Genomic DNA, 26,421 nt, shown 5'->3' with positions numbered 1-26,421 from the left:
CTTAAGAGTGAACCTGCAAACTACCCTAAAAATTATAGACCAATAACTTGTCTTCCGATGACGTATAAACTATACACGGGGATTGACGCTGGCAGAGTTTATAGTCATTTAGAAGAAAACTCAATTAGAACAAAAGAGCAATAAAAGAAAGTCATATGGAACAAAGGATCATTTGTTGTTAAGTAAAGTTGTAGTGGAGAACTGTAAGAAAGGGGAGAATCTAAGTATGGCATGGACTGACTGTAAAAAAGCATTTGATAGTATCCCACATTCATGGATAAAAGAGTGCTTAAAATGTATATGGTACATCCTATAATGATTGATTACATTACAATAACCATGAAACAGTGGCAGACCACTTTGCAATTAAGCCATGATAACAGACAAATTATTATCCCTGGAATAAAAATCCAAAGGGGGATATTCCAGGGTGACTCCCTGTCACCGTTGCTCTTTTTCCTTGCCATTAATCCATTAAGCTTGGCAACCACGGTGGTGCAGTGGTTAGCATTGTCGCCTCACAGCAAGAGGTTCTCCCGTTCAATCCTCGGCTGGGGTGCCTTCTGTGTGGAGTCTGCATGTCCTCCCTGAAGTCACGTGGGTTTCCTCCAGGTACTCCGGTTTCTTCCCACATCTCAAAGACATGGTGTAGTTGGATTGGACACTCTAAATTGGCCCTAGGTGTGAGTGTGTGCATTCTGTGGAAGGTTTGGTGCTGGGCTGGCAACTCGACACCGTAAAACTTCACTGCCAATCATGAGCGGACAGTTCCGCTGTGGCGACCCCTAACCGGGAAAAGCTGAAAGAAGAAGAAGAAGAAAGAAGATTAATCCATTAAGCTATTTACTTAACAGCTTAGGTCATGGCTATAATTTGGCTTCTAGAAAACAACAAAGTCTAATGACTTCTCATCTTCTCTTTGTCAATTATTTAAAATTGTATAGCGCATCAGATGAGGAACTGAAAGCACAGCTGCAGGTTGTCAAAACTTTTTCAGATGATATTGGAATGTCATTTGGTCTTGATAAATTTGCAAAAGCAACCTTCAAAAAAGGAAAATTGCAGCACCAGGAAAACATCAGTTTGGGACAAGAATGTGATATAAAAGAACTTGAGCAAGAGGAGGTGTATAAATACTTGCGAATTGATAAAGGATCAGCAATAAAACATGAACAACTGCAAATAAAGCTTAGTAAGGAGTACTTTAGAATACTTAAATTAATCCTGAAAACAGCATTGACACCTAGGAACAAGATCCAAGCTGTAAATCAATTTGCCCTTCCTGTCCTAACTTATAGTTTTGGAGTGATTGATTGGCCCCAAAAAGTGTTGGATAGATTGGATATCAAAACAAGAAGGATGCTTCATGCTCACCAAATGATTTATAAAAATCAGTGTATACCAAGATTATATATTCCCTGTTCTGAAGGAGAGATGGGCCTCCTTGAAATTGATTACATGTATAGATCTGGAATCGTGGGACTCCACACATATCTATTGACCTCACAAGATCCAAATGTGGTGAAAGTTTTGAAACATGAGGAGAATAAATCTAAGATGACATCTCTGCTTAATTTAGCAGAAGCATATAGACGTCAAGCAGGAATGGAAATCAAACCAGAAGTAGATAAAAACCAGGCAGCAACTGAATGTGCTAAAAAACAAAAGAAGGAATATAAAGTGAAGGACCAGATGAGAAGGCAAGAAATGTGGGGAAAAACATAAATATAGTTGCAAGTATAGAAAACTTCTGGAAGAGCCTCATGTTGATCAAGAACAAATGCAGGAATTGTTAAGGAGAGGTGAATTTACATTAAGAAATAAAAGGTTAATATTGGCAGCCCAAGACAGTGGGCTACGTACATGCTAGTTTACTAAGTCCATTGAACATGTGGAAGAAACAGACATATGTAGGTTTTGTGGAACCAAATTGGAAACAGACACACACCTTATTGCTGGTTGTGACTCTCTAATGGCAGAGGGACTGTATAATGAAAGGCATAATAATGTGGCGAGACTGTTACACTGGAGATTGTGCAAACATTATGGTATCAAAGTGGCTGAAAAACATTGGAAACATGAGCAACAGAGAATCATAGAAAATGATGAAGTTTACATCACTTGGGATCACCCAATAACAGCAGTCCAAAAGATAGATGATAGAAAACAGGATATAGTGGTCCAAGAAAAGAAGACAAAAGTAGCATTGATCATTGAAATCACCACACCTAGTGACTACAGTGTCTTGCATACAGAGAGACACAAAGTCATAAAATACCTCAATCTGCAGGCAGAAATGAGAGCCATGTGGAAGAAAGATACCCAGACAGTTCCAATAGTAGTAGGAGCAACTGGTCTTATAAAAAAAGAATTTCCAATTGTATTTAGATATGTTACCAATTCATGTAACACCATATGAATTGCAGAAGGAGTCATTACTGGGCACATTGCGGGTGCTGCGAAGAGCACTTTTGGCTAACATCAAAGAGTGAAACAATACTAATTTCATGAACTTTAATCATACTTTGACTTAGGAATGCGGTCCATTTCTGTCATGGTATTAGAAACCCAAAAGACTTGGGGAAATTAAAAACAATAGACACACATATATACCTACCCATAGTGGTGAATTAATTGTACATTGTGTCCTAGGTAAGTACTTTTCAGACCATTAACCTCACTATATATACATTTTTAGGACCATACATAAAAGCACATGCTCATTTGGATTTACCTTCTTGATTGTTTTAAACCTACAATTATCTGTTATTTTGTTTCAAAACTATATCTAATGTTTAATAAAACAACCGCAACATTATATTTATTGTTTAATAAAGCAAAATCTGTTTGAGTGTATTTTAAATTTGTAGTCTTGATTTTTTTTGACCAAGGTAGAAGCAGAATAAATGTCAACACAGCCAAGGTCAGTTTAAAACACTTTTAATAAAATAATAAGAAAACAAGAAAGCAGAACAGATAAGTGCTTTCAGGCTATCTGTCCTTCATCAGATCTACTACTCTAACACAAAGACAAGCCCTAAAAAAGAAGAGGCTATAACAGGCTTTAACAATCCAGCCAATCAGGATCTTACAACAGAAGTACTTAAAAGGGCAATTAATGAAGCAATTTGTGTGCTCTCAATGTCGGCTTTAACAGGACAACCCCATTCAAGCCAGATGGTTTATCGGCTTATAACTTCACTATCCATCTCAGTCTTGGCCATCTCTATGCTATGCATGATGTCACCTCCCCTTTTGCCCTTAAGTACCAGTTGTATAGCCAAGAATTTAAAACAATGTCCTGGGCAATACGTGACATGCTTATCAAGAGCATTAGTTGAATTTTTCAACCTAATATCACTAAGATGCTTCAGTATTCTGTCTTTAAACAGCATATTTGTCTTGCCTACATAAAAATGAGAGCACTTAGTGCAAGTAGCAAGATACACTAAATTCTGAGTTTTGAAATCTGCTCTCAGTTTAAATTTGTAAACAGAGCCAGTCTGGGGTGACAGAAAGAGTCAGTTCTAGAGATGTAAAAGCAGGCTTTGCAGGGCCAACAAGGGAAAGTCACAAACTTATCAAACCTGGTAACTTAATCAGAACTGTCAATAGGAGGTTTGTAACATAACTACCTTTTCAGTGACTTAGCATTCCGGAAGCTAAAGCTACGTTTGCTGCCAATAATCCCTTTTAGTATGGTCATCCAGTTGTAAGATGGACCCATTTCTTAGTGATAACATCACAGATCTTATGCACATTGCTGGAGTAGATCAGTGTCATTCATGTCAGACTATCAGCACTCTTTGTACGTGTACAGGTCCCCTGAAATCCCTGTCCAACTTCTCTTGAAAAATATGGAGCCCCATCTGTTGAGTGAAGGAGAAACCCCTCGTCCATGTGCTCAAGCACCTCACTGAAACAGTAACCCCTAAACAACAAAGGCTTTCGATATATCATCAGCTGCATTCTTGAACTTAGCTCCATCAGTATGGAATCTAGAAGACTGTAAGAACTGACTCTTCATTACTGTATGGTAAATATGTGCTGAATGCATGTTGGAGTGATGTAAAAGCATATTCCTCCAGCACTCCTTTCTGTACAACTCAGTGTTAATATCACTGTTCCCATCTGAAATCAGACGAACATCCAAAAAGTCAATAATTTCTTTCAAATGCACATAAGTAAATTTGAGAAATGTGGTGGAAGAATTCAAATAGCAGACAAAGTCATTTAACTCATCATTGATGCCCCCTACAAAAGAAAGAAAGTCATTGTCAACAAAACATCTATAAGAGACAATGCATTGCAAAAAACATTTTCTCATAAAACATATTCCTCCTCCTAGCTAACCATCACCAAATTGGCATAACTGTTGGCATAGGGACTTCCCATAGCCACCCCACTTTCTGCAGTAAAATATAATTCCCAAACATAAACACATTATTGAGTAGCAAAACCAATCAGCTTCGTACAATGGTATGACCAGCCACTCCTGCTCATGAGATAAGATCCAAACATCTCAACTCCCAAATCATTGGGTATGGATGTAAAGAGAGTACAGACATCCAAAGTTACCATGACAGATCCAACAATATCCCCTCTAGCAGTGACACATTGAGAGATGGTACATAAAAAATGTTCATTGTTTTTGAGGACACCTGAAGCTACTTCAACAACTGGTTTAATGGATTTCTCCACAAAAATAGAAAGGGTCTCCATGACCCACCCACATCCAGATACTAGAGGTCACATGGGTGGGTCCACCAAGCATTTATGTATTTTAGGCCATCCATGTATTATGTGTATGACTGGATTGATGACCAAAACGTAATCATACAAATCATGATCTATGCCATCAGACATAAACAAGTCATACAGAGAGGCCTTGACACAAGCAATTATCTTACAGTAGCATGTGTGATTTTCTCATATGTACATCCATCTTCGAGCATTTGTCTCATAGCACAACAATATGCTGATCTATCAAGAACCACTAGTGCATCCCCTTTTATCTACAGGTCAAAAATACAAATCTGGATGTGATTTCAATTCAGCCAAAGCAGTTGCCTCATCATGTGTCAAACTATGAAAAACCATATGAGCACTCGTTCACAAAAAGCTTATGTATGTCATTCTCACATACATTCATAAAGGTCTCAAGATGTGGGTGTAAAAGAGGAACATATGTGCTATGTTTCTTAAACATGTTAAAATTCTGAGTATTATTGTCAGGGAACATAGTACTTAACATAATATTACGAGTAAACATTTTCAAGTCAATAACTACATCGCTGATGTCAGACCTTTGTGCAGGAATAAATGACAACCCTCTGTTTAAAACTGACATCTGATGCTCAGACAAAGGAATAAAGGAAACGTTAAAAAACAAAGAACTGGTACTTATCTCCTCTTGTTCTTGGAAGTGTCAAAATGTTCCTGTCTCTCTCCTACTTGGACACAATAGAAAAGTCTTTATGGGTTCTGTTCAAGCAGCTTTATTTTATACAAACACATCACTGTAGACGTTTACTGACTTTAACTTAAGAAACTTTTATAAAAACTAACAAATGCAATCATGCATGCTCTCACTCTGGCTGCTCTTACAAAATGGCACTAGGGATTGCACATGTCTGGAATTTATACATGCACATATAGCCTTGACATGCTTCTTAAAGATACAGCACACTTCACTTGCACTCTGATCTACAATTTCTGATCAAGAGAGGCTTTGCGTTTCATTTGTCCTCTACTCATAGATTGGACCCCTTCATGCCTCCATCTCTCTGTTACTGGAAGTGGTAACTCCGGAAAAGTTGGCGGGAGTGCTGAACCTCCTCCTTTATCAGCTACTGGCTCCTTACATCTAGCTCTGTGATCATGCAACACAGTTGAATCAACAGTATTGCCAACAGTTGCAGACCTGGCATGGACCTTAGCATCTCCTCTCTCAGTCGGGGGTTGGACAGCCTTAACCTCGTCAATCACATCTGCAGAAGCCAGCTCAACCCCAATGGTACATGGCCAGGAAAAAATTTCCCTTTCTTGAAATCAGAAAAGTTCCTTTCAAGTTTCCTTTTCTTTTGCTACTGTAAATGTAACTCAAACCAGATAAATAATTGAAAAGGTTATCAATACTAGACTGAAAAAACTCAGCACTAAACTTTTTATTAATCTCCTTTTGGGCAGTCTCAAGCAAAACCATCAGCTCATTTTCCAGGTGCTTAAAAAGGTCAATCAGAAGACAGATGTAATTAAAGCTTAATTCAATATTAAATGTCTGCCACCTTTTCAGTAACTCGGGATATGTTGTTCCATGAGTGGGCATACACAGAACCCTCAGTCCTCGAGGAATAATTTTATTATGCAGGCACGCCTCCAAGTGCAGGCACTGCCACTGGAGTCTTTTAAGTTTAAATAAATTCACTTCAAATTCCTTAAACTTAGGAGAAAAACTTTCTACCTCCAAAGGAATCTCCTTGGCAGCCTTAGTAACATAACACCAGAGAAGTCTAAGAGAGGTAAGGGATTACCTTTCACTCCAAAAATCCTGTCAGAATGTTTCTGTGAGCTGGAACAGGCAGGGTTTAAATCCAACTCCAAAGCAAGACCTTCGGCCATGTGCTGCTGCTGTTTAACAAAGACAAACAGCAGTAAAACTATTCAAACTGCAGCCAGAGTCCGATCCCAAATCAAAAACCAAAGTAGAAGCAGAAAAAATGGTATGGTCAACACAGCCAAGGCCAGTTTAAAACCACTTTTAATAAAATAACAAGAAAACAGAACAGATAAGCGCTTTCAGGCTGTCAGCTCTTCATCAAATCTACTACAAAGACAAGCTCTAAAAAAGAAGAGACTCTAATAGGCAGAGAGGCTTTGCATTTCATTCGTCCTCTGCTCATAGTCCAGCCCCCTCTGTGCCCTCATCTCTCTCTCTCTTATTGGAAGTGGTAACTCCGAAAAAACTGGAGGGAGTGCTGAACCTCCTCCTAGAGTAGTAGATCTGATGAAGGGCTGATAGCCTGAAAGTGCTTATCTGTTCTGTTTTCTTGTTATGTTATTAAACATGGTTTACAATTGGCCTTAGCTATGTTGACTGTACCATTTTTTTCTGCTTCTACTTTGTTTTTTGATTAAGGATCAGACTTTGGCTGTAGTTTGGTTATTTTTTTGTTGTTTTTCTACCAAGAACTGAAACAGAATTTACTAACAAATAATAACAAAACTACCCATTTCAGAACATTTCAACCGTAAAAGACCACTTGAACTACTGTTTTTATAATCCATCAATATCTGTAATCATCACAAACATATTAGTGACCATGCACTCCTCACATGTCTAACTATAATAAAATATTGCCACAGTAAAGTATTCCAAATTGCTTTACATAAATGCATACTTCCCTTGTAAAGCCAGACTGACTGTTTATCTTGGTCATGACCACAGGGGATTTTCTTCCCTAGACAACCCCATACTCTTATAGTAGCATTGTTGGCTCTGTGCACCTCAAATATCCAGTTGTGGCAAAAATAAATAATGGCCACAGCAATGTACCTTAAAGTTAATGCAGAAAAGTATCCACAGCAAAGTATTTCAACTTACTTGTCCTGCAACACCATCTTAATGATCAATTAGAAATAAGGAGATGACAAACTGATAGGTTACTTTCATCCATTGAGAGCATCCACCCACACCCAGCAATTGAGCCAAGTATACCTCAGATGTCTGATTGTAATAAAAATAATGGATAGGCTAATGAATTTCAAATTTAATTCACACAAACAAAAACACAAGCACAGTATAGTAACTACTGTAAAGTATTCAACTTACTTTACATAAATGTATACTAACCTTGCAAAACAGACTATATTCTGTTTAGAATGAACAGATGACAATAAAGTAAGTTAGACTCATCAAAAGACAGACCATCTACCCTTTTATATAAATTTACCATTCCCTTCTAGTAGTTATAGACATTTTGATAATCAGTTATACCTCAAATATCTGATTATTATAAAACTGATGGCCACAGAAATGTATTTCGGGTTTGTTTCACACATGCTCACAGAAGTCACATTAGAGTATTCCATTTTAACATCACACAAATGCACGCTAATCCAGTAAAACCAGGTGGCTATTTAAAATGAGCAGATGACATGTGTAGGGTACGTTCATCCACAGAAAGCTACCACCCACACAAAATTATAGCCATTTTGCAGATTTACACCTCAAACATCTGATTGTGTTAAAAAAGTAAATGTATTTCAGCTTTGTTTCACACAAATAGTTGTCACATGGTAGATTGTAATAGGATTGATTTTGGCAGCCATACAAGACCAATGATTCCAGAGGGCCCCTTGAATCAGATGAAGAATAGTGGCAAGGAAATAAAAAGTTTTCAGTGATTTAAAAAAAGACAGTCATGGTTTTCTGCACACCATTACTTGCATGACTGCCATAATAACTAACATTATTCAGCATGTCACTATGCTCAGGACATTATCAATGCATTTACTTTAATATCTAGCTTTGACAGCCAGATGACTGTTTGATTCATGTGATCTTTAAACAGCAAGGGATGTGAATGGCCTGAAGAATCAGCTCAATTTTCAGAACATTAAGAATACTGGGGCTGACATGTGGTAGCTGTAAGTCTGATGCCATGGATGTACTTAATCATGCTTACTGGGACCCATAAGGGGAAGTAACAAAATGGAAGAACTATGGGGGATGCTACTTGCCCATTTGTATATCCTTAATAATGTCTTGAAATTTAACCCACACACTAGGAGATAGCTCTATGATACTTGCAGATAAAACCCTGTCTGCAGCCTAAATTACTCAAGAGCAACTGGTAACATGTGTTGGAAGAACTAGTTATGGAGAGTACAGTTAGAAGTCAATGATGGCTGCCCATTCTGGATGCAATGGAAACAATCTGGGTCCATTGCACTGAAACATTTACTAGGGAACAGATTTATGGCATGAAGCATATGGCCAGGCATGTGCACCTGACTCTGTAAAAACTATATTCACACAGAAGCCTTCACTATGCATATGTGAGGATGCACAGATATGGGTAGAAGAGTATAACAGGCCATTGCATCTGGAAGCAAGCAGACATATGTTAGCTGCCTTGGCATAGGATTATGACCAAAAGATAACCAGATAGCTCTTGCCAGAATGATAGCCTCACTCATCAGCTCTTTCCCCAGGAAACAAAAGTGTCAGCTGCAAAGCAGGAGGACTGATGCAGTGCAGGAACAGGAAAAAAGAATAAAATAAATAACCCACACATTATAGCAAAATAAATAACATATACACTAAGCTAACGTCACTACAGTGAGGATTGTCCACTTGTCTGAGATGCATTGACATTGGAGATGGTTGACTTTAGTAAATGGCATAGGCAATCTTGCCCTTGTATGCACAAATAATTGTATTGGCTTTGTTTTCTGCAAAAGTAGAACTGATTCACTGGCACTACTTTTTGATGTTTCACTTTCAGCCTGTTGTTTTTCCATCAGGTTCCTTTGACAAATTGTTGTTTGGCAGGCTAACTTTTGGACTGCTAGTATGCAACAAAATCTTAGGTAGGCCTTATACCATGAGTTGAACATTATCATTGTGTGCATTTACACCAAGACAGAGCAACAGTTGCTCATTCTTTTATGTGCAACAACCAAAGGATCTGGTTTGTAAAAATAAGAAACTTGAACTTGAAACAATCACATTCAGCTTTACCTTTGAAAAATGCCTTTTAGCTGGTATGAAATGTTGACAGAGATGGTAAAGCCCTAAATTATGCTGTGATACATATCCTTGTCATGGAACCATAAAGAGAAAAAAAATAGCCTGAAAGGGAAAAATATATATGGTATTTCAGAAAATGTCAGATTCAGAGTAGAAAGAGCAGAGGAATTAGGTTAGTGATTTGAAAAAAAGAACACCTATGCAAGGTTTGCCTAAGCTATTACCAATTCAGGCAGAGCAGACATGAGATTGAAATATTTGCTGAAGAATGGTTGATGTGCAGTGCCCACTTCTGGAAATACATAAAGTTTTGACAACACATTTATAACCATTTAAATATTTTTTTTTCTACCGGTCTTGTTTAATCAAAGACATTCTGTTTAGTTTGCCCCCCTCCCCAGAATGGCACACCCTGGAGTTTATGGCAAATATTTCAGCCAGTCCACAAAGTAATATAAACATTTGCCAGGGTCACACCGTTTATGAGGAAGGGGAGCCATCTCAGCTTTTTATTCATTTATTAATTTAAGTGTGTAGGTGGTCTATGGAGCTTTCAAGTCATCACCCAAGTATAAAGGCAAATGTTGTCAAACAGAAGAAGCTTCAGTTGTTAAAAAAGCCATGGTTCAATTGTACAGTATTTTTCAAATGAAATTACTTGTTACAGTAGCATTTCTTTGCTGGATACAGGTTAAAAGCTGAAAATATTTGCTCAAAGTTTCTAAAATACAACAGTAGTATGCTGTATGTAGTATAAAAGGGGCTAGGAGAGATATGATAAATGAAAGGTAATGCACAGAACGAAAGCATGTTTATAATTATAAAATGATATATAATGAAGGGCAAGTAGATATCAAAAGTTATTATATAAATATTTTCAGATGTATTAGTTGTTATGTTAACAACTAGACCTAGTTTCATCTTTAAGTTAAACAAACAATTATTAAAAGTGTCATTTGAATTATTTTAAGGTTATTTCACTTTACCTTTTTATTATTCTTTTGTTTTAAATACTGTCTGTATATCATACTTTTAAGAAATTATTTATTTAAGTAAGTCATCTCTCACTTGGCAGACAAGTCATTAATTTGCAGTGAAGTACTTTGTGGTCAAACCAAAACAATGGGATCAACCTTTTTGGGGAATATATATTGTTGCAGATAAATGAACAAGCAGCCAAATGATTGGCAGACTCTAATCCTTCTCTCCAAGAATACTATGTTGATACATAAAATGAATAGGTTTGAACTTGCAATGATTATGAGGGGATTTATTTTCCCCAAGTTTTCATCAGCATTTTACAAAAAATTGAGATAGCCATTTTTAAGATATTCTAAGAAAATGTACAGAACAAAATGTAAGAGAAATGCATACTGTACAATGCATATTTAATAAAATTAGTAGGAATTAGTAGATAGATAGTTATTAATGTTACGTAGTTTGCCTAGGATACAGTTGCTGTACTAGTTATTAATGTTACCTAGTTTGCCTAGGATGCCGTTGCTGTACTAGTTATTAATGTTACCTAGTTTGCCTAGGATGCCGTTGCTGTACTCGTTATTAATGTTACCTAGTTTGCCTAGGATACAGTTGCTGTACTAGTTATTAATGTTACCTAGTTTGCCTAGGATACAGTTGCTGTACTTTCATGTTCCATGGCAATCAGACTTTCCCATTTACTATCTTGTATTATAATATGGGCTCTGCGTTTTACCTGATTCAAAATTTTGGAGTATCTGTATTTTTTTGTTTGTGGTACATTAGAGTGAGCAGTATATGTTTTACTTTGTTGAACTTGATTGTTTTTGCTGTTGCATTCAAATTCATGTTATCTGCTGAAGACTATTTTCTACTAAAGGCAGATTTGAAATAGCTATATAAGTTAGCTTAAAAATAGATACCGTATCAAAATATCTCCAAAAGAAAAAAAAATTGCTCTTTCTACTGTAGCTTGTATGTCATTTTTTTGTAATAGAACTGGTTTTCTGACTGACATTATTTTTTTCCTTTTTCCTTCAGTAATTGTAAGCCCACCTGGCTGGGAGATTGCAGTCTATTTAACAGGTGCTCTGGCTCTGCTAGGAGTTGTTGGCATAAACCTCTGGAAACTGTGGAAATCTGGGAACTACCCTACACCTTCTCCATTTCCAAACTATGACTACAGATATCTTGAGCAAAAATATGGCACTTCTTATTCTGAGGTCCGGCAAAAGGTAACTAAGAGGTGCATGAGTTTATCAATGCCACTAAATCAACACTTCTTTTACAGATCTGGAAGACATGACCATTAGCTGCTCAAAAAGTACAAGATGTAGATTATTGGAATGGAATCTCTTGTTGTGCAGTGTTTGCTTACTTCTCATTACTTTCTTACAAATCCTACTACTCTGTAACCATATTAGTTTTGTGAAGTACCTTGAGGAAATATGTATGAACATTTATTTCACTTTCAATAATAGATGAAATGATTCCTGCATGGTTATTCCTTTTTATTATATGTTTCCTGATGTGGTTTAGAAATGTTTTATTATCATATACATAGAACCTATTAAAGTGTAAACCCCAGATCAAGCAAATTCATACCTAAAGATTGCAAAACAATCTGTCTCTCTATTTAATGTTACACACTGATCATACCCTGATACATAACCTGGTCATTCCTGTACAACAGGCATACATAGTAAAGTGTGTGGATGAAATGTCTGAACGAGGTCACCATCCAGGCAAACCACGAAGATTATTTATGCCCCTGCTTATGCACCCAGCCATTCTACTCCATGCAATAAGTGTATAGCATCATTCACCACCCAGGAACGTCCAGCTTACTCATAGCATGGGACCCATGTCATTGTCCGTGGGCAGGGAACTACGAAGTGCAGTCCCTTCCAGCAGCTCTACATTATCTAGGATATGAGTTCTGGGGCAATTCTATTTTATCCCAAACCCCATGCCTGGCAGTGAAATTCAGACCTGTATCACTGAAGGGACCACCTGTGCCCCTCTATAGTATGCATATTTTGCTCCTTAACATGTGAGCACAAGACTACCATAATCAGTTTGGGTAGCCACAGCACATGTCCTTTCCAGGAGCAGTACTGAGTTTCCATGCTCCAGGCATGTGTCATAGCCATAGAGCAGCAGCTGAGTCAGCCACGGAACACCACAGCCTCTCCCCAAGATGGGTGAGCCATAGATAATCATTTCCCACCTTCCACTCCCAGGCTTATGTAGCACCTCAGCTGCTGTCCAACTTGGGATGAATCAGTAGCAGTCAGGACTTTCTTCCTCTGTGACACTGAGCCTGTGTTTCTATGTGAGAAAATGTGCATTGAAGGACAGCACAACGTTTCATGCAAGATATTACACCACAACATAAGAATCATATTTATCAGTCGCCACTAGTACTACGTACATAATATCTATGGTTACTGTAAAAAAAAGTTGTGGTCGATGTAGATATGAAAGCAGACAAATCAGGAAGTTCAGGGTTAAAGGGTTTATGCCAAACTTTTTTGTTACAGTGACCTAGTAATATCTGTATACTTCAAAAGTACCATCACAAATATATGATACTGTACATCTAAAACATAGTGCGCATATCAAGTTTATCCAATATGCAGCCCTAGTGCCATATTCTAGCCCCTGAACTCATTCTGTCTGGGCCTCTACCCAACCTATGAAATCACAAAAGGCTGTCTGTTATTGCTGCAGCCTTCCAAGCCTTCTGCTCATAAGTGATTCCTTATTGTTTATTAGACAATACACAGCAACTTATTTCTGAAACTCTTATGCAGTGCAGAATCAAGCTGTCTAGTAACTGTTGCACAGGTAGAACTCTGAGGACTTCTCCTCCTTTCCTTTGTCTTGCAGTGTGTGTGTGTGTGTGTGTGTGTGTGTGTGTGTGTGTGTGTGTGTGTGTGTGTGTGTGTGTGTGTGTGTGTGTGTGTGTGTGTGTGTGTGTGTGTGTGTGTGCGCATGTATGTGTGTGTGTGTGTGTGTGTGTGTGTGTGTGTGTGTGTGTGTGTGTGTGTGTGTGTGTGTGTGTGTGTGTGTGTGTGTGTGTGTGTGTGTGTGTGTGTGTGTGGTGTGTGTGTTTGTGGATAACTATAAAAAGAATACTGCAGCTCCACAAATGTTGCTGTAGTGTTGTTAACAGAGTTCTGGAATCAGCCCTGGAAATATGAGGTGCAGACCTGTCCATTTAGGTTCAGGTAATGTGCAGAGTGACGTTGTTGTAAGTAATGCCATTCTAGCAACCCTGGTTGGATGCCTGGAGTTCAGAACTAAGCCTTGGAGTTGTCAGGGGGAAACTGTCCATTGAAGATTAATAAAGTAAATCTTGCTATCTACTTTTGTATTTTTAGCATGAATGATTGGGTTGGAGTTCAGGAATCTGTGACATGGCTAATATATCTAAAGAGCTACCAAGCCAGCTGAGAACACTACATTTATACAATTTCTACCATCCTATAGTACTGCTGATTTCTTTCCACAGTTACACACAACAAAATGGAAATTGTAGAACTCAGCTATAGTTAACACCTAACGCATACAAACATTTAACTTTAATAAGTGCTTTTGTCTAAAACCATAAAGACTTTGTCAGATAAATCAATAATATTTGTAACACATCTCCTTATATACAAAAATAAATAGGTCATATGACTCAGTACCACCAGTAATGCAATTACAATCTCATTCACTTAATTAACATGATAATTAAAAACACTAACTGTAGAGATTGCATGTCATTTCCTTTATTTCCTTTATTCTCCTACTTAATATTTTTAATTATCTTGTTAATTATCTTGTTTATTATTTTAATTTTTGGAGAAAAGAAGGAATACTATACATAATGCCCATGCAATGTTTCCAGATGTATCTTATTACAGCTGCCTCTTGCTTACATGTATTTTATGTCATGTTTCAGTTCTATCAGAAATTTACTTTAGTAAAGAAGATGGGAATGGGAAGGCAGAAAGGGGAGACATTTTTATGAAGAAAATGTAAATAAAGCTTTATTAGAAAATTTCCAGTCAAGCCAAAGTATTGTCTCTACTACGGGTGCTGAAAGGCAAGTAGCTCATGGCACACTTGCTTTCTGCCAGTTGCTCAGTCATTAGCCTGATCACCCATTTCTATGTAGCTCTTCTAATACCCAACCCTATAAGTTGTGTAACTGTACCAAAACCCTAAAACTCCCACTTATTTCTCAACCCAAGTCCTAGCTCCCTTACCCGAAAACTCCATCCCCCTAACTCTAAAGTCCCCTGATTGCTCCTTAATCCTAAAAATCCAACCCCATACCTTAAACCTAAAACTGCCTTCCCACTCCCTAACCCTCAAATCTTCTTCCCTCTCCTAACCCTAAAATGCCCCTCTTACTCCTTTCCCCAAGGCCATAGCAATTACCATACCCAAACTCAAATAATGTGTTCAGGTAAGCTGCAGCAGCCGCTTGTATGAGCACATTAACACATTTTAAATCTCAGCACAAGAGGCAGCCTATGTAAGCTACTGGAAGCTCAGTCCCTGGCTTTGAGCACTTGGGACTCAAGCACTTGTACTCAAACTAAAGTATCTAATTGACTTAAACAATAAAATTATAGGGATGTTAATATATACATATCTTGTTAGAAAAAAAAGAACTATAAAAGAATCAAAGTACAAGGCACTATCATACCTCCAAAATTAGAAAATGATAAAATAACTGTGAACTGTCAAGTTACTTTACTACAAATTACCTGAAAAATAACCAAGTAAACCAAATCACTGAAAACAACAAAGCTCGCAAAAAATCCAAGAGCAGTTCTATTTAAGATACTAAACATATAAAAATGACAACTGAAACAATGCAACCCCTAAATTAAAATTAAAAAAGGCAAGGAAACAAAAATGCAGTCTCAAACGAAAACAAACTCAATAAAAAGTAAAATAAAAAAAAATAACAAAATGAAATGTAATAACCTTACCCAACTAAATAAACTCAAAGCCTTCCAAAAATTCAGTAAATATTTCAAAGCAACAAACAAGCACAAAGATAAAGACTGCAAGCATTAAAATGAAGTAAACCAGAAAGAACATAAACAGAAAAAAAATAATAAACATTACCACATAAATGCAATAAGTATATAGTAAAAATCATAAAAATCACTACAGACATGTGTTACTATTAAAAATAAGAGACATCACATGAAACTGCTGTCTCCATAGCAATCACTCAACATAGGAATAGTAACAAGACATCACACAGAATTGCAGCTTATACATTCAAAGGCACAGATCCACAAAACTCAAACAACCCTAGTTTGCTGGAGAAGTAAAAAAATAAGGCAGTGTTATATTGAAGTAATTGCATAAACTGAAACCACTAATGCACAACCCATTTTGCTAAGATTATGCAGTACCTTATGTTTGAGTATCTGTAGTTTATACATTTGATTCACTTGCCATGAAGACCTGTCATTGTGTACAATGCCCCATTTGGTATGTACCTAACCAGGCATAGTCAACAAATTGAACGTCTACAGAGATTCCTTACTAAAAGAATGCAGGGCATGCATAACATGTCCTATGCAGACCACCTCAAGGCCCTATCCCAGTATTCTGTTTCCTCCAGGCTTTTGAGGGTAGATCTATGCCTGGCATACAGGGCATCGTCAGACCCCACTCTGATGGACCTCCTGCATAATCGCAAAAATAAACAGCACCAGAATCACCCATTCCAAAGACGTAAACCTTGCCTGTGATATAAATAGGGCCTGCTGGAGAGACAGGTATATATCCCAGAGACAAACCATTCTCTGGAACAGGCTCCCCATCCATGTAAAAGCAGAGTTCCTCCCTAACCTCATTCAGGTGTAACTTGGACAATCAGATGGGGAACAGGAAATTCATCTCTAGTTTGGTACCTGTGTCTCTAATGGGCACAAGCAGCCTGTAAATGTTTCACCTCCCAAGCCCCTGCTTATGCTTATCAAGGGTACCAGAACTTGTCAGAGATGTGGGATGCATGGCTAGGCTTAAATAGGTCCTTCTGGTCATTAGCCTAGCACACACCTATGAACCTATAAGATGGAAACCAATGAGCACATCTCCCCATCTATATGGTGGTCATGTGATCTCTGCAGACTGCAAAGAAGTAAGGACCAAACCTAAATATATGCATTGATACAGGTTACAGTTATCTTTGCTCATTTCTTAAGTTCTGTTAACCTGTTAAGGAGAGTGAGGTGGTAACTGACTAAGTAGGAAAAATGCATGAAGCTAAGACTTGTTTTGGGGTGCACCCTGGTGTAAGTGCATTGCATAATTATCTCAGTGATCTAAGTGTCAAGTAGCATGACTGCTGACACTTTGCAACTAAACCAAATCACCAGAGCTACAGTCCAGTGTGCTGCTTAATTGTGGTACGTAACCTCTTTAAAACCTTATCAGTTTTGAATGCAAAGTTTAATGTGGTAAAGGCTTTAGCAATCATGGATGCAAGGTTTGAGAAGTTAAATGTCTTACGAGTTCGGAATGTAAGGTTTAATGTGATAAACGTTTTATGAGTCATGCATATAAGGGTTAATGTGATAAAGGTCTTATCAGTGGATGTAAAGTTTGTTGCAAGGCAGATGCTGACATTCTGAAATGCACCTGGAAATTTTCAGAAATCCTCTTTCTGAAAATGCCCCATCCCTGAATTCTTATCCAGAATGTAAAAGGAGAGATCTCAAAGCATATAGTCTAACATAGTTTTAAAGCTAAAAGTTGCTTCAGAGTGTTGTCCTGTAATCCTGGGTATGATTTCTTCATTCACTGCTTGTTAACACTGCAATTATAAGAAAGTCACTCAACCAATCATTCTAGTTCACTCCCAAAACAAGGCATATACACACAATGGGCCCATGTAGTTAAATCCCAGCATTATGCCACTATCTCTGTTCCAGTCCTTCTGCACCTGTATTTCTGTGATGTAACTGTGTGGTCTTAGAGTTCCTTTTAAGTCTTATCTGGAAATTGCAAGGAACTTAAGTTTGTGGCCAGTGCAGTTTCCAAATGTTTGTTTGTGTCTTTCTGCTTTTCCCGGTTAGGGGTCGCCACAGCGGAACTCCGGTCCGCTAATGATCGGCAGTTGATTGTTACGTACCGGCTTGCCAGGCCTGACACACAACCTTCAACGAAGGTACGCCCATTCACGCATGTCTTTACGCAGAAGACGCTCTAGCTGAGAATCGAACTGGACAGCGTCTTACTGTGAGGCGACAACTCTACCGCAGTGCAGTTTCCAAATGTGATCAAGTAAAATAGTTAATTCATAGACTTGAAAGGAGCATACAATTCTGAAAAATGGAAATAAATAAGGTTGTATAATGTGCCATTAATACAAAATATCAGAAAACATGTTTCACTTAGAAGGATTACTATTCTGATGAAAATGTAAAAAAGTCTGAAATGAAAATACAAAGGGATTTCATAACACAGTATTGCCCATTCCCAGGCCAACTTTCTCCAGGACCAGTACTTTTAATTAGGGTAGGTTAGCTAGGAATGGTTAGAGCATTGCCCCATGAGACAGAAGAGGGAGGAGTTAAGGGCAGAGTAGGCAGTGGATGGACAGGAAAAGGAATGGAAATGATTTTATTGAAACAAAATACAACAATGTAAGCAAAATACTAAATCAGATCAGCAGATGGTAACATGAATCTAAAAGGATGCACATGTTCTATGAAAACAAAAACAAAATAAGCATTTATATTTTAACAAGGTGTACATTAAATGTCAGAAAGCAAAAAGCAGAGTGATGCAAAGTAAATGAAGGCATATACAATCTAAAGGAAATATATATACAACTATTTCTGTATATACAAGAAATAGGAGCAATTCCCACACCATCTTTTATACCACTGCCGTACAGTTAGCTGATGGAAAAGGATCAAAATGTCTTAAACTGTATGATGGAATATATCTCTACATCTTCCCAACCAAATAGTCCATTCAGTAGCCAAGATAAATGTATCTAAAGTATCTTCCTTAAATGTGTCTGAGATGTCATAATGACCGTATGGTACATGTGAAATGGATGTCAGCTGTCTCTTAACAAGCAATGCATAACAAAAGGCTAGAATCCTTCTTTCTCTTACAAGTGAAAACAGAAAAGCATGGAGAATGGTATGTACAGTATGCATGCTCCCATAATGATCTACAGCACTGTTGTAAAACTGTATTGGATTGTGATGCATAATGCTTTAACTGGATAAACCTGTAAGAAAGAGCAAAGACAAAATTCCTAAGTTCAGGAATGACCTTTGCCATAGCAAGGTCTGTGCTTTACACCAGTAATAATACTGATAGACAAAACAGTCCATGACGTATTATAGCAATAACCCACGCCTGGGTGTGGGTAATGCTAGATTTACCCACGGTTGGTGTGGTTTGGTCACGAGGGCGAAGCCCGAGTGGCCAAACAAAGACAAACGAGGGTAAATCCAGCATTACCCACACCCAGAAGTGGGTTATTATATTAATGACATTATTTAAGAAAAAAAATACTTACTTTTCTTAAATAATGGCATTGTATAATGCCTCCTTGCTGCCCTTCCGCAGCTGTCTGGTACTCTGCGGCAGTTCTGATGTACTACGCATGCATATGCTTACAGAGTACATCAGAGCTGTGGGTGGAAGCAACGGAGAAAGCAAACTCTTTGTTGCTTTTTACAAAGTGTCTTGCTATGTTAAAGGAGTTTAACATAGCGAGACAGCTTTAAAAAAAGCAATGGAGAAAGGAAGATCTCCGTTAATTTTTTTAAAGCTGTCTCGCTATGTTAAACTCCTTTAACATAGCAAGACAGTGTCTAAACAGCAACGGAGATCTTGCATTCTCCATTGCTGTAAAAAAAGACTTATACTAATTGAAAAAGTCCGGGCGACCGGACCTTTTTTCCATTAGTATAAGTCTGATTTTCAACATACATGCTGACCAATCAGCATGCACGTTTTGGAATATTAATGGGGGGGTCATTGTATAATGGGTAACACTTTACAAGTCTGTCATTACTTCACTGTTGCCTGTAGCTGAAAAGAACACAAAGATAAGCCTTTCATTTGACTAACAGCCAATTATAGTCATAAAACAGACCATTTGTCTTACACATTTTTCACTTTCCTTGTAGGATAGCATTCTAATGAATAGTGTATGTGAACAAAAATACAGAATGTAAAAGGGAAGTAGTAAAAAATACTCAACTTCAAAGCAAAAAAGTAGTTCAAAGACATTAAGAAAAATGGGATGGAGGAGTGCCATCCCTGCAATCTCAGCTTTCCTTTATAAACAACAGCTCTCTTGATAGGATTGATTGTTGTCTCCCCACTAAAAAAAATTCAGTATGGTAGCTGCTGCTTGTGGCCTGTCTGTGAGTGGCCTCCACTTGTCACCCTTGTGCCTTTTTAGGCAATGTCCCAAAGACAAATCTTCCAACATAAAGATCTGTCAAAAAGCAAACTGAAGGTCATGCTGCTTAATGCTAGGAGTCTTAACCTGAAAATGCACTCACTGGTGGCTTTCCTTGCACTGAAAGATGCCAACATCTGTGCAGTCATGGAAACTTGGTTCAAGGCTGAGGAGAGCACACCTGCCTTACCAGGCTATACCTCATTGCACCCCAAACTGAGGTTGAGAAGACTAAGAGTGATGGAGTGTCTATCTTCATTAATGACAGGCACAGCTCCAGACTGGTTTGCCAGCATGATGCACTAGAACTAATCCAGGTGCAACTGATGATTGGCAAGAAACCTATCCTAACTTGTAGCCAGCTATAGATCCCCTCTCCATGACTCAGTACATCCATTCCTCCTACCTGGACCTACTTGAGTCCATCAAGGTACCCCCTAATACCCTGATTCTTGGTAATTTTAAGTACTCCACCATAGACTGGGTGAACTGTTTCTGCTCTAATGCACTCACCCAACAATTCCTCAACTTCATCATTTCTAATGCACTAGACCAGCTTGTCTCATCCCCCACAAGGGGATATAACATTCTATACTTGGTTCTTACCAACATGGGTGACCGCTGCACCACCCCCATAGTAAGTTCTTACCTGGTTAGATCAGACCATTGGTCTGTCTCATTCAAAGTTTCTATCTCATCCAATGCCCCCCCCACCCCCGAACCATAACCAAGCTACAAAAACTTCTCAAAAGCTGACTACAACCTTCTAAGGGAGAGTATAGGTAGGCTCACACCACTGCCCCCCTCAGAAGATGCAAGCAACTATGCAGAACAGTATGCCAGTGAAGTACGTAAGCACTTGTACAACAGCATGGACTCTAGACATACCCAACAGAACTAAAACCTGCTCCTCAAGGAAACACAAACCTATCCACTGGACATCCTCTATCAATAGGCTTTACAAAAAAGGAATAAACTGTTGTCCAAGGGTAAAAAGGCACAGATTCCCAATTGGAAAAACTCCCTCCTTAGCCTCAACAAGCAAATTAGATCGCTAGCAAAAACCTCCAAAGCCAATTATGAATCAAAACTAGCCTCCAAAACAAAAGGTAACCACAAAGCCTTTTTCAGTTATGTCAGGAACCTCCATGGCAAAGCCCAGGTTTGTTCTGAATGAACTCTTAATGGTACCACTTACACTGATCCTGTTGACTTAGCCAACCTGCTAACAGATAGGTTCAGCACAAACGTCATCCCCTGTCCTGCCACAAAGGCCCATTCAACATCCCTGAAACTTGCCCCACACCTCACATCTCCATAGATCAAGTGATAAAGACCCTATCCAGGGCAAAGAACACAGTTTCCATGGGATCTGATAGTATCCATGGCTGTGTTCTGCACCATCTCCTGCAAGAACTAGCCTTGCCATTGAGCACCCTATTCAACCATAGCCTAAGTACAGGCTTCATTCCAGCAGAGTGGAAAACTGCCATTGTTATCCCCTTGCACTAAGTTGGTGCCACTATTAACCATGGAAACTATCACCCCATTAGCTTGACAAGTCTGATCTGTAAGGCCTGTGATGCCTCTTAAAATAATAATAAATATATTTATATATATGTATATATATTATATTTCATATCAATATTATTGAAATTATTTTTTTTATTTTATTATTGAAATATAATATATATATATATATATATATATATATATATATATATATATATATATATATATTATATATAGATATCTATGTGAGAAAGTGGGTGTAACTAAGGAAATAGAAATCAGAGCCTAAACAAACAGTATTTGAAGGACTGAATATTGTAAAAGAGATAACATAATTTAATTAATAATATTATATATATATATATATATATATATATATATATATAATTTATATATATGATAAATATATTATTGTGAATTAAATAACACTAATCATAAATTCATATTTATTATAATAATATTATAGATACATATATATATATAAAATTATATATAATATATATAATAATATAATATATAATATAATAATATATAATAATTAATATCTACTATATTATATATAAGAATATCATAGTGATAATACACACAAGCAGTAAATCCCTCCACTTTACAGCTCTAAATGCTCAAAGCATATGTAATAAAATCCCTAACCTCTGTGCCTGGCTTCTCCACAATCAACCAGATATACTGTCCATCTCTGAAACCTGGTTAAAACCCCACATAAAAGACTAAACTAATACCACCCAACTACTGCATAATTAGAAAAGATAGCACAAACAAAAAAAGGTGGGGGAGTTGCTCTCCAATATTCATCCTCCCTCTCTGTTACTCCCTTTGAAAAAATTACATGGAGCTGCTTACTGCTTGGTGTGATGGATTTGAAGTGTTCTTAAGACACTCAGTCTTGCTGGCTGGATTCTGCTAAAATTCAAAGTCTGGTTATATTTGCATTCACAGTCTGTTGCATACAGAAACTTGCAGAATATACACTGATGAGAGAATATACTTTGCAGCATCAACTTTAGAGAGCAGTAACAAATAACTTTTTATAATAAACCAAACGGAACAATGTTGTAGCTTAAAAGTACTGTTCCAACTTTACTTCTCATATAGTACAGATGATGTGAGAGATATAACATTTACCTTAGGACAAATGAGTCCCTACCATACCTCTAACATAACTGGATTTATACAGCTCTTTATATACAGTTTTAGTCATGCATAAACATATACATTTCCTCTTGATATTCTATTTTGGAGAATTGCTCATCCTGTAGAAACAATACTAAGCTTCCTTGTTTAACAATGTCTTGTAAGAAACCATCTTTTCTGACAGTGTGAACATCCTGTAACAGTGTCCTGTTGTCCATGCAGAAAAATATGTTTTTGAGGAAACACATTGTCCTGTATTCTATTTGGATCTTTGTATAAGAACATCTGTTCTTGTGCCAATGCTGATAAGCATATCCTGTTTTCCATGCAGAAAAACATATTTTTGAGAAAACACATTGTCACAGTGTCATAAACATATCCTGTTGTTTTAGGAAACATATTGTGTCCATCCTGTTATTTTAGGAAACATATTGTGTCCATTTTTTATATACAGAAAAGCATGTCAGTGTTCTTTAAAAGCAGATTTTGCATTTTTGCTCTTGCATACATCCTGTTTTTATGTCTGTAAGGGAAAAATGTCCATTCAGCAGGTTCCTTATTTTCCAAGCCATGGTCATTTAGTATGACTGCTGATCACATATTACTAAACTCTGTTTCTGCATTTAAGCAAGCTTTTTCTTTCAGCATATTTACAACAGAATTAATTTCAGCCTTATATTCATAATATCTAACAATTCCCTCTGTTTTTAAACATACTCAAAACATTTTATATAGAAAACACATTAAGAAGCAAACCTATAGTCTTCTTTTGATACAAGTCAAAATGCAATTTTACATAGTTTATACAATGATATTAAGTATTACTACAAAAACTGAATGTATTTCAACTTTTTCTTTTGCAGACCATTCTGTGAAAATATTTTATCAATTATGAGCTGTGTGTCCTTTAATGTTAACATGATCAATTTATTCTTTTGCAATCACAGAATTTAATTTATGACTTAGAACTGTTCCATTAACTCTTTGCAACTGTTGAATTAACTATAAGAGACAGTAACCATGTGCTACTGCAAGCATTTATACACTACTGAAAACACACAATTTCAATGTCATTTTAACCATAACATTGTGGTCATGTCTTTGAACTGCCCATTAACATCTTGGTAAAGTACTGAACTGGGCTTAGATAATAAATATTTGAAAGCAATTATTTTACTGGGGTAAAACCAGTGATATTACAACTTGACAAATTAGTTTTGAACTTATTACAATGTATCCTGATCAGTATGTATTTACACAGACAGTTTGCTATTTATGCATTTTAATCTAGTAGGTACCCTGGACCCATTGTTTTCTTTAAATATGTTTTTTCACACATATTCATTACTAGACATTAATTTCATTTGTACTGAATTTTTCTGCATTTGTACATACAAAGACTATCATTTGTACTGAAATATTCTACATTTGTACATACAAAGACTGTAAAGTACATTTAGTCTAATCTTACAAATTTAATAACATTAATATTAAGCAAAATCTTGGAAAATTTTTATGTCTCTTTAGAAATATCCAGTGGAATTGATACCAAATTCATATGTCCTGTTATTTTAAACTACATACTCAACAATTATTAAAAATATTCATGCTTTTTATACCAACATTGTTTTGTCAATATTCATGTTAAAAATAGTGACCAATCTTGTTCAATTTTTTTTACATATCTTTACTCTCTTTTGTATAGCTGTAATCACTTTTAAGCCATCTCTTGTTTTTTAAACCATCTCTCATATAGCTTTACAGTTTAACAGGTTGTAAATACAATTTAATACTAAACAATACAATAATAACCATTATGATAGCTATTAACAACTTGTAAAATATCTTATCCTATCAAGTTTAATCCAGTTTACCAGTATTTCTAATACACTAATACCTGTTTTCCCCCCATAAAAGAGTATTGTCAAGAAGGAATGAGATATGTTTTCCTCTAGCTTTATTTTAGACCCTTGTTGTTTATTTTTTCTGTAGCTTTATTTCAGACCCTTGTTGTTTATTTTTTCTATAGATTTATTTCAGACCCCTTGTTGTTTATTTTTTCTGTAGCTTTATTTCAGACCCTTGTTGTTTATTTTTTCTGTAGCTTTATTTCAGACCCTTGTTGTTTATTTTTTCTGTAGCTTTATTTCAGACTGTTGTGCAGTACTGCTTATATAGTCAGTGTAAAACTGAGAACGTGCCCCTTCCCCTTATACAGTCAGTGTAAAACTGAGAAAGTACCCCTCCCCCTGTAGTACTTCAGCACTGTTTACCTGCCCTATGCTGTGAGAATAGAATGTATGTCAGCCCAACACTTTGGTTATACATTTATTTTATTAGGTTACTAAATAAAGCTTTCACTGTATATTACCTCTAGTAGGTATTTACACCCTCCTGCACAATTGATTTGAACTTTATATATACTATAGCCCATTTGCTGGCTGTACTTAATGCAACTGGGGTTTTTTTTTTGTCCTTTTAACATTTACTTGCAAACAGATTATAAGTGACATCTATGCACAATTGTGACATTTTATTACAATTACTAAATAGTGTTGCCTGTAAACATTTTAACAATTATGCTTTAATAACAATGATGCTTTAGAAAAACTCAAGCTACTTGTCTGGCAATCAGTCTTGTTGTTTATCTTATCTTTCCAGCATTTCCTGTAGCTATTCATTCAGTCTAGGAAGGTCTGAGCTCACATTTTATATTCTATAAACTATAGTTAATTTTTTTGGCATTTTTCTTTTAATGTGATTGTGATTTGCATAACTATGCATTTATACTACATTACAATTAGCTTACATGGATTTCAGTATTTTTTTTTATTTATTTAACTATTTAACTGTCCTGCCATTCATTTTACAAAAACTGTTTGAATAATACCATCTGTGATTTTCTTTTTAAAATTCAGAACTTTAACTGTTTGGTGTTACTATATAATTATAAACAAATTGTAAAAAAACAAAATAGATATTAGTTTAACTAACACATTTATATTTATATTATTTATATTTGCTGTTGTCTGCCTGTTATTCTTGTGTATTGTAACAGATGTACTCTAGATGAAAAGAACACACATGCATGTCTGTCTTGTATATGTATATCTTTATACAAGCATGTCATGTCTTGTGACTTTAAATTTTTACTCATCTATTTTTATTTAATTTTATACACTAGAACAGTTTTGTTTACCTTTTGACTATGCTAATGAATGGCATTCATATGCTTTACTTTACTGTAGTACTGATAGATGTATTGCTTTAACTGAATGAAAGTAAAACATTTAAGAATGATTTGTCCAGACATCAGCTCCTACCATCCTACCATGTATGTTTAACCATTTTCAAAACATAAACATATTATAAAATATATTTCTTTTGCACAGATTAACTGTGTATGCAGGAAGTTCCCAGTCTTTGTCAGTTCAGCTAATTTATTTCCTTTATCTTCCAACTGCTGTTGAATTTCCTGTAATGTTGCATGGTCTTTCTGACATTCTTTAGTAAGCTGTTCTGCTGAATTTGAAACTCCTATGCACTTTTGAAAAGATGTATGTATAAC

The 26,421-nt window shown here is 36.6% G+C and overlaps 1 protein-coding gene across 2 annotated transcripts in view; it reads left to right on the top strand.

The window, feature by feature from the left end:
- The window catches only part of SYT12 (synaptotagmin 12), a 1,960,217-nt gene that overhangs the window by 1,511,135 nt on the left and 422,661 nt on the right, over positions 1–26,421 (top strand). For both annotated transcript variants that reach the window (XM_044067306.1, XM_044067305.1), the window contains one exon: positions 11,774–11,967. In XM_044067306.1, the coding sequence (XP_043923241.1) occupies positions 11,774–11,967 (194 nt within the window). The remainder of the gene's footprint in view (positions 1–11,773; positions 11,968–26,421) is intronic.

This window comes from Protopterus annectens, chromosome 3.part1 (genome assembly GCF_019279795.1).
Source record: "Protopterus annectens isolate FY-2018-M chromosome 3.part1, PAN1.0, whole genome shotgun sequence".
Taxonomy (NCBI): Eukaryota; Metazoa; Chordata; order Ceratodontiformes; family Protopteridae; genus Protopterus; species Protopterus annectens.
The sequence above is the reverse complement of the archived record's forward strand: the minus strand, read 5'-3'. Positions and strand labels throughout refer to the sequence as shown.